General features: G+C 33.5%; 1 protein-coding gene and 1 long non-coding RNA gene across 5 annotated transcripts in view; both read left to right on the top strand.

The window, feature by feature from the left end:
- Hsp110 (heat shock protein 70Cb) overlaps positions 1–9,614 on the top strand; it is a 92,338-nt gene that overhangs the window by 75,529 nt on the left and 7,195 nt on the right. For 3 of the 4 annotated variants that reach the window (XM_017618402.1, XM_017618404.1, XM_017618403.1), the window contains exons 6-7: positions 5,784–5,879; positions 6,637–6,837. In XM_017618402.1, the coding sequence (XP_017473891.1) occupies positions 5,784–5,879; positions 6,637–6,837 (297 nt within the window). The remainder of the gene's footprint in view (positions 1–5,783; positions 5,880–6,636; positions 6,838–9,614) is intronic. The other variant, XM_017618405.1, reaches the window with a different exon arrangement.
- Positions 781–2,366, top strand: LOC108364647 (uncharacterized). The gene is made up of 2 exons (XR_001847786.1): positions 781–1,714; positions 1,843–2,366. It is a non-coding gene; the product is annotated as an uncharacterized LOC108364647 (long non-coding RNA).

Below are 9,614 nucleotides of genomic sequence, written 5' to 3'. Positions count from 1 at the left end.
AATAAATTAATATCTTTAACCCGGAACTATTAATTACAAAATATTTATAACTGCTTGGTACAATTGTAATCGGCTTCGTATATTTTCGCGACCGCGTAAGACAATGCGAGCATGGATCGGAAACTCGACCTTTCCGACCATGATCAACAGCTTGTCCACAGCGCGGAGCGGAACCTAGGGCTTTCCACCTGCCACATATTTATGGTAATGACTTCGGGAACATGGATCGGAAACTCGTTCTTTCCGACCATGATCAACAGCTTGTCCACAGCGCGGAGCGGAAACTAGAGCTTTCCGCCTGCCACACATACAAAGTAATGCCTTCAGGAACATTGATCGGAAACTCGACTTTTTTGACCATGATCAACAGCTTGTCCACAGCGCGGAGCGAAAACTAGAGCTTTCCGCCCGCCGCACTCAAAAGTAGACTTGAGACTTGGCCTCGCCAGCTCCTAAACCTGCTATTTTATATTGATTATTAAAAATTAATATGGGTGTCTCCTGAAAAGTGTCAACCAAGACCAAAAAAAAAATTGAATTTTGCCTGGACAAAGTTTATAGATGCCAATCGATAACTACATATATTGTCAAATATTATGTTACCAGGCTAGTCTGATCTATGTTTTTAGTGCGAATAAAACTACATTATTCCACTTTCTGGCCCAACGTTTCGCTAAAACATTTTTAGCATCTTCAGGGGCAATCCAGATTTATTAAATCTGCCACAAACCAAAAATACAAAGGCACATTGTAATCAAAAATTAATGAATATAGCATACAAACATACATATACATATATGGAATTAAAAATTATATAAAAACAATTTGAGGACAAAAAACTCACAATGTTTAAGAACTTTGATTAACACCTAAATACAGCGCATCTGTACCATCTTTTGTGGTAGCTTTGTCAATACTAAAATAATAAACATTTTTATTTGTAATCATAAACAAGAAATGTAAGCGGCCGCAATGTTGTCCGTATCTTCTTTTCTGTTCATTGTCTTTTTCCTTCTTTGCATTATCCTAAGGCTTTCTAGTGTATATCGGGTTGACTCCCTTCTTTCTTTGTCGATAATCTTTGTGTTTGCGAAATCAGCTGTATGTCCACTTGTTATGATGTGTTGTGATAATGCTGTACTGCTTTTTTGTTTTCTTATATCTGCTTCATGTTCGCCTAGTCTAACACCTAAAGGCCGCTTAGTTGTCCCAATATACACTTTTTGACACTCTGTCGTCAATATACACAAAAACTAAGTGCTCAGTAGATATCCAACAACAAAACAATGTAGTGTATGAAATTAAATGTAAGGGAAATGAAATTGAGGAATGCGAAAAAGTGTATATTGGGACAACTAAGCGGCCTTTAGGTGTTAGACTAGGCGAACATGAAGCAGATATAAGAAAACAAAAAAGCAGTACAGCATTATCACAACACATCATAACAAGTGGACATACAGCTGATTTCGCAAACACAAAGATTATCGACAAAGAAAGAAGGGAGTCAACCCGATATACACTAGAAAGCCTTAGGATAATGCAAAGAAGGAAAAAGACAATGAACAGGAAAGAGATACGGACAACATTGCGGCCGCTTACATTTCTTGTTTATGATTAGAAATAAAAATGTTTATTATTTTAGTATTGACAAAGCTACCACAAAAGATGGTACAGATGCGCTGTATTTAGGTGTTAATCAAAGTTCTTAAACATTGTGAGTTTTTTGTCCTCAAATTGTTGTTTTTATATAATTTTTAATTCCATATATGTATATGTACGTTTGTATGCTATATTCATTAATTTTTGATTACAATGTGCCTTTGTATTTTTGGTTTGTGGCAGATTTAATAAAGCTGGATTGCCCCTGAAGATGCTAAAAATGTTTTAGCGAAACGTTGGGCCAGAAAGTGGAATAATGTAGTTTTATTCGCACTAAAAACATAGATCAGACTAGCCTGGTAACATAATATTTAATAAATTATGAACTGATCGGGCAATAAAACATACATATATTGTCTTTCATTCACCAAAATATTGGACTAATTGGTCCATTCCGTTTCAAGATATTTGCAGATTTCCAACTACACTTTCAAATTTTTTTTTTTTTTTTTCGGAGAAACCATACCTTCCAGAAATCCTTCATAATTATAGCACACGATTAAAAAGAACTGGAAATCTATACAAAAATTTAGTACAGCTTATGTTCTCTAAGCCTTACAACAAAAACAATGGAAAAATATGTTAGGAACGGTCTAAAGTAAAATTACAAATTGTGTGCTTTTTTCAAGCGTTCGGACGCAAAATATAATTTACATGTAAAAAAAAGAGTCGTAACGTTTACTTTATTTGTCAAAATTTTAATAGAAAAGCTAGTTTTGGTTACTCTTGCCAGCCGCATAAATTTTGTTTTCCGAAACCTATAGGATTATCGAGTGTTAGTATATTGAAAATCGGAACGTACGAACACGAACGCTTCAAATAACTTTTGTTAATTTTGTTTTATGTAGGTACTGTTACTCACAAAATTGAGTGTACGGGTTTTTTAGTACATATTTGAGATTTTTTTTTGTTAATTTCGTATTAAAATATGGCTTATATTTTAGCAAACCCCTTTTAAATTCAAGTATGAAACTGTTTACGAAAATTATGAAAAATCTGCAAAGTTTCAGCAAAATTGCAAACTTTTTAACAAGAATTTCTAATAAAAACAATCAGGTATGTATATAGTTTAATAGCCCATTCAATCAGTTTTAATATAATAATGTGCAAATTTCAAATGTCTAAATTTTCTCGATGATTTTTGAGAATTGTTTATACATTTGAAATTTACACATTATTGTACTAAAACTGAATGGACTATAAAACTGCATATCTGATTTTTTTTTTGAAATTCTTGTTAAAAAGTTTGCTTTGCAGAATTTTCATAATTTTGGTACACCGCTTCCTATTTGGATTTAAATGGGGTTTGCTAAAATATAAGCCATATCTCTAACCAAACAAACATAAAAAAAAACTTTGGCATGTAAAACATTGCGAATATTAACAAAAACAAACCGTATACTCAATTTTGTGAGTAACAGTATATAGATATAGTACATATCGACGCCTCCAAACCATACTATGCTACGTCAGCTTAGACCTAGTCAGACTTAGCGTAGTATGGTTTGAAGGCGTCAATAACGACGTCTGCTTGTACGAAGAAATGACTTCAACGAACCTTCATAAAGGCCTTCATATAGATGTAGATTTATTTACAATAAAACCCCATATTTGCATTAAAAAACGAGTGCGTTTAAATTCTTGAACAAAAAATTGTATCCATTGGAAAAAATCGGAACGTCCGAACGGGAACGTCCGAACAACTTCGAACAGTGTTTGGCAGCTACTAAACATCGTTAGGAAGCTTTAAGTTGACGCAGTGGTTATGGCTGCTTATTATTCTAACAACTATTCATACATAATCTTTTTCCACCTTTAGCAGATTCGCAGAATTTAGCAAAAATCATCAGTAATCTTCGATACGAGTTCCATTTTGGGAACGTCCGAACGGGAGCTTTTATCGCTAGCATTTGGGGAAAGTATTTTTATTGATTTCAGATAGGTATTGATGATGACTACTCATGTCAAAAAATGTGTGTTCATTCAGAGCCTACTATAGTTTTTATAATGAAAAGCGTCTCCAAACGGAACCTCCGTAACGCAGGAAACACCCATATGTTAAATTAGTCCACTCTGTAATACACTGAGGAGCAAATAATGTGAATTTTCTTGCGATATATTCGCAATATATGAAGACTTTTTTGTAATTTAGTTTCGGAATTCACATTTCCAATGTTTATTTCATCAGAAGGCCATAAAAATAATAATTAATGCAAGCAGATAAAGAAGAAAATTGCAAAAAAACGTAGCAACTAGATTGTTCCAGTTTTGCACCCGACAGAAAATTTTACCATTTGCTTGACTTTTAATAAATTGGCCATAACCAATTTGAATATTTTAGTTTTTATGGTCATCTTGGGATACTTTCGCACAGGTTTTAGACGAAATCTGTTGAGAACGCTACCGGTTTTCCTCAACGCCATGCGCAAGGTCTTGCATGAGATTGGGCGAATTTTCGCAATTGAACAGTGGCATTTTCAAACAATTCCATAAGTTTTCTGTTGAATCAATTCTGGGCTTTACGCAGGTCACTCCATGATTATAAAAACTTGGGATTTATACCTATTTGGCCCCAGTTTCGGAGGATATTTCTGATCATTGTCCGGTTAAAATTGATAAAAGCCTGCGAAAAATATCCTCAGAAATTGCCAAATTCTTTGAAAATGCTCATTTGTTGTCACTTTTCTTTTTACCATCGATTTTACCACAGTTCTTACTCCCTAAGGCGTAACACGGCCCTACATCATTAAATGTACACATACAAACGTAATAGTTTAAATATTTTGGGACGTTAGGCGTATCCCTGATGCAGGTGCACAGCACTTTAACCAATATTCCGACTTAAAGTAATTAATTTTATCCTCAGGGACGTGCCCTAATTAATAGTAAATTTTGGCGGAATACTGTGGTCGTTTAAGAAGAACTTGTAAGTTCCCGCTTCAAAATAATACCAATCCAATGTTTTTCTTAGTAAAAATACGTTCCTGACTAAAAATTTTTCTGGACAGGCTTTCTCCTCTTTATCTTTGTGCTGCAGTAACTTGTTCCCATGTCTTACATAATGTCCAGTCACTTGCTTTGTGGTGATAAAACAGTAATTTTTGATTTGGAACCAAAGTTTATTTTGCATTTCGAGACCCTCCAATATGCCTAGCCTGGCAAATTGCAATTTTTTGTGGTCTCTCGATCTTGCAGACTGAGGTCCGCCCTTTTATCGCTTGTTTAGATAACCATAAAACGGAAATTTGGCCGATATGATTTCTTTCTTTACAGCGTGGCCTTTCTGACCGTTTTGCAAAAACTTTAATTTCTTTTTGCTTGGTATGTGCACTTAATGCACTCACAGCGAAAATTCCACGCGCCTTGAATACAAAATTGCAGAAAAAGAGCCAGAAGTCCTCTTTGAATTATAAAATTCAGCAATTACTAAGAGGGTGCAAAACTGGAATAATCCAGTTCATTTTTGTTTGGTAATTTTTTTCTGAGTTTCCATATGCGAATCTTAAAATTTTTATGATCAAACGTTTAGTTAAACATCGGTAAGGCGAAATGCAAGTTTGAATTACCATAAAGTAAATAAACTGAAGAAGTACATTACCACAAACTTAACTTTCCGTTCTATTGTTCCAGTTTTGCTCTTCAGTGTATATCACACATATTTAAATATCTTAATGTTTTATTCTCATTTGTCTGTAAAAAAAACATTTTTCTGTAGACCAAATAAATAAATAAATAAATGATTTTTGAACAAAGTTGTAAGATTTTTTTAATATGGTTTTTGTTAGGTAAACAAACAAAAGAAAAATAATTGTGTGGGGTTTCTATTATTTTGGCCACAGGTGTATGTATGTATGTAGTTCATATGTATAGCGATCATGCTACTTATTATTTTCATCATAAATGTTCCTAAAACTGTCCTATTGATACATTCATTCACTCCCTGTCATAAACTAAAAATCTGTTGTTGCTCGCAATTTCCTTATTTTTTAATTCTTTATAGCTTGAGTTTTTTGTCTGGTCCCTGAAATTATGCTAAAGTCTAGTGAGTTGATAAAGTTATTAAAATTGTATAATTGATTCATTCAACTTGATTGATTTGTTTGTTATTTTATATAATTGCGTAGGCATGTAATGATAATGAAGATGATTATAATACATCAACAGCCTCATCACCTGGAGGACAAGGGTGGGCTCAGCGGGTCAAGGGCTGGTTTAGTTCGGTACGTTTTCTAGTAATTACGAAAATAAATATTAAAATAATGAAATAAACCTCATGAGTCTTCTTAAAATTAAACTTTTTACATTTGTTCAATTCAAAATTCAGAAAATACTGAGTTATTTTTCTTTTAACGATACTCAAAGTATTTCCTTTGTACTTGTTTAAATGAGAAAGAAGACCGCTCACAAGCCATGCCTAAGCCCTGTGTGCTCCGCCTTTAAAAAATTTGAATTCCAATGAAAGTTTAATGTTTCTTAGTCACAGTAATGACCACAATGATTTTGAGATTGCAAAATTGAAGTCGGTAAATTGAATTCACAGCACCCATTATTAAGATATTTACTCAATAATAATCTATAAAGAATGCTTTCAATTATCTTTTACTATCATATATGCATAATTTTTATCTTCACTTATGCGAGCAAATTTATTTTCTTTATGCTTTTAAAACATTTATAAATTAGCAATTGTTTGCTCATTGCTAAATAATTTTGTCTGTTTTAATGTCATGTTACAAACTATATCACAATAATTGAGCATAAATCAGAAGTAGCTGCAGGGCTCTGTTTACCAGTTTCCATAGAATTGCATATATCTGGAAATATGTATATATAGGCTGTTGCTGTATGAGCTGTTTCCTTTGCTTTCATGTGCACATTACTGTCTTGACATGGGCTTAGTAATTTTTTCCATACTTTTATCGAAATTACTAAAAAATCATAAAAAATACAAAACATTTATTAATTAAATTTTTACAGGGCACTGAAAAGAAAAAGAAGAGCACTAAACTAATTGAGCTTCCTATGGAAGTCAAGACCCATGGTTTCTCAACGCCTGACTTGCAAGATTTGGTTCAACAGGAGGCTAAAATGATTGCAAATGACGCAAGGGAAACCCAACGCGTTGATGCTAGAAATGCGCTCGAGGAGTACGTTTACGACATGCGTAACAAACTTCAAGTAAGTACAAATCTACAGTCTCTTGTTACTTTCAAGGACCTAAGTTTTTTTTTTTTGAACTTTTGCAAATAATGTACTAATCCGGCAGGTTCTGCAATTCACTTCCGAGGGAATTTAAGTCAAGTGCGATTTGAATTAAAATTGGCAGGGGTTGAAATTCACTCGGTAGTGAATTGCAGAACCTGCCCGAATAATATAATTATAATAATAGAATGGCGCTTACAATTTGTGGCGTACGTGTTGATGTTGGCAGTTGTACGCCGACTCCAAAGAGCGATTTTATTTTTTGGAGAAGCTGTTTTTGATGGCAGAATACACAGGGAGGTTGCCATTGGTTGCCTAGGGGCGAGCGCTATTCGAAAAGATACTTTTTTTGTTTTTCTATTTTTTGATGTTGGGTTGAACCCGCCTCTGCGTTTGTTAAAAAATACTAAAATTTTAATTAATTCATTAGTATCTCACATATTTTAACACTGAACGAAAACCTTTGGATCTACCAGCCGGACGCTATTACTAATGGAACAAAATTGAGCAAACAAGCTATTACGCTTGGGTTGGTATCGAAATTCTGCTTTACAAAATTCTGGTTTTCAAAAATATGCTTACTCAAAATTCTGTTATCCGAAAACCCAAATTTCCAGAAAGTAAAATGGAGAATCAGTAAGAAAGAAAAAATCAGTATTTAAAAAATAAGCCGCTTATAAGAACTATTAAAAAAAGAAATGAGTCACAGTTTTTTTTAAGAGAATTGCAAAAAATATTGTAATTTAGTAAAACATAATATTCTTTGCATATATTGAAAATAAAAGTTTATTTAGACGATTGTAAAAACACGCTGTAAGAATTTGTATACTTTTCCTAAATGTAGATTTAAGCCAAAGATGCGAATATGGTAAATTTTGCCACACAAAAGTAGAATTTTGAAAGACGAAAGTGCGAAAAGTTGAATTTTGCGAAAAAAATTTAAAATGCGGAACTTTTAAAAGCAGAATTTTGAAAAAGAAGTATTAAAAAAACAGAATTAAAGAAATACATAATTTTGATCGAGTCGATTTTTTTTTAAATTTTGCGATGTAGAATTTTCTAATGCAGCGTAATGAGACAACGTTTTAGAAAAAAACCCAACCTTTGATTTCATTTTATTCGGTTTTATTTATATGTATATTTTCTTATATGGTTTTTTTTTTATAGGGCCTACCAAAAATAGGTTACGTTCCATAGGTCTATTAGAACATGTCGAATCAGGCAGGTTCTGTAATTCACTTCCGAGTGAATTTTAACCAAATTCACTTTAAATCCGACATTCGGGGATCTTTGTTTCACTTACCGGTTAATTTCCACTTTTCTTTCTAATTTTAGTGCTCTGCATTTTTATATGAAATATATTGCCGTGTTTATTTATTACAATAAATAAATATTTAAATAGAATAGTTGCAATTCTTCTCCAAAAAATGGAAAACCAACTTGGCTTTGGTTCTAAAAAAGGCGTTGTCTTACATCCCTATTCTGCAACTCTTTCGTATTCGGATTTTGCTACGAATCGTAGAAATACCGGCAGGTTCTGTAATTCACTTCCGAGTGAATTTGAGTGAAATGCGATTTCAATTCAAATTGGCAGCGCTTTAAATTCACTCGGAAGTGAATTGCAGAACCTGCCCGATGGTATGCTGCATTCCGAATCGTATTTTTGAGCTTTCGAAAACTCGTAACAATGGCTAAAAACTTTAACATACACGTGTAATCATTAAACTTTAATATAAAGCAAATGTTTAAAATTTCCGAGCACTAGTTTATTAAAAAATTCGGCTTGCACTATGAAGTTTTTGGTAAATTCGATGTGGTTTCTCTGTGCAAAAATATTGTGTATGGCGTAGCCGGAGCAGGCAAAACAGAAAGGTGAATTCTACTTAGTAAGGGATATAATCAATCAAAGCAAGCCCAACGGGTGGTCTACCAACAAAATGCATATTTTCAATAGCTTGGAAGAAGCTCTTATTGCATTAACTAGATTGAGAACCAGTTCTTTAGGCATAGGAGGAGTTATGGCTTGTGGTTCAACAATTCAACCAGAAGCTGATATCTTTGTGAATTCATTTGCATAGCGCGCTCTTACTCCGCCGCTATAATTGCAAATACAATAGAATCCATCGTTTCCTTCAAAATATGTAAAATCAAACCATTTTACTATAAGGCTGGATTTCCACTAGGCATTAAATGGCAAAAATGATAAATGACAAAGTCGGGCATTAAAAAATTATCGTGTCATTATGTGAAAAAATAGTCATTGATTTCATTTCCGCATGGCATTTTTTTAAATGGCTTAAATTTTTTGTCATTTTAATGCCAAGAGGAAATTCGGCATAAGTAAGCACATGATTCGTGTTTTTTAATTCCTTTCCACTTTGTTTTCCTTCATACAGCTATCTTCGAAAAACAACTGATAGTTGGCAATGCTGCCATGTTTCCGCAAGGGTTGCAGCATGTGGATTTTTCATTTTTCGTAACGTAGCTACGAATTACGAATTACGAAAATTCGGGTTCTAGAATATGGGTGTTAATGTGGATGTTATATCGACTTTTTGCGCGAAATTGTCTCGTATTTGTCACAAACCAAATTTTACAGGGAGCGTTTTTTCTACTTTCCATTTTTTTTTGTTTTACTACGGGCGTGTGTGAATCGGCAACAAAGTTCTGTGGGGAACGCTGGTCAATGATATTTTTACTATGGTGAGACAGTTTTGCCAATCTGCTGTGTAAAATCAAATCTTTTTTTTTTT

The sequence above is a fragment of the Rhagoletis zephyria genome, unplaced genomic scaffold (assembly GCF_001687245.7).
Source record: "Rhagoletis zephyria isolate East Lansing unplaced genomic scaffold, Rhagoletis_zephyria_1.1 Rzeph_scaffold_01621, whole genome shotgun sequence".
In the NCBI taxonomy this organism is placed as follows: domain Eukaryota; kingdom Metazoa; phylum Arthropoda; class Insecta; order Diptera; family Tephritidae; genus Rhagoletis; species Rhagoletis zephyria.
This window is presented reverse-complemented; position numbering and strand designations above follow the sequence as displayed.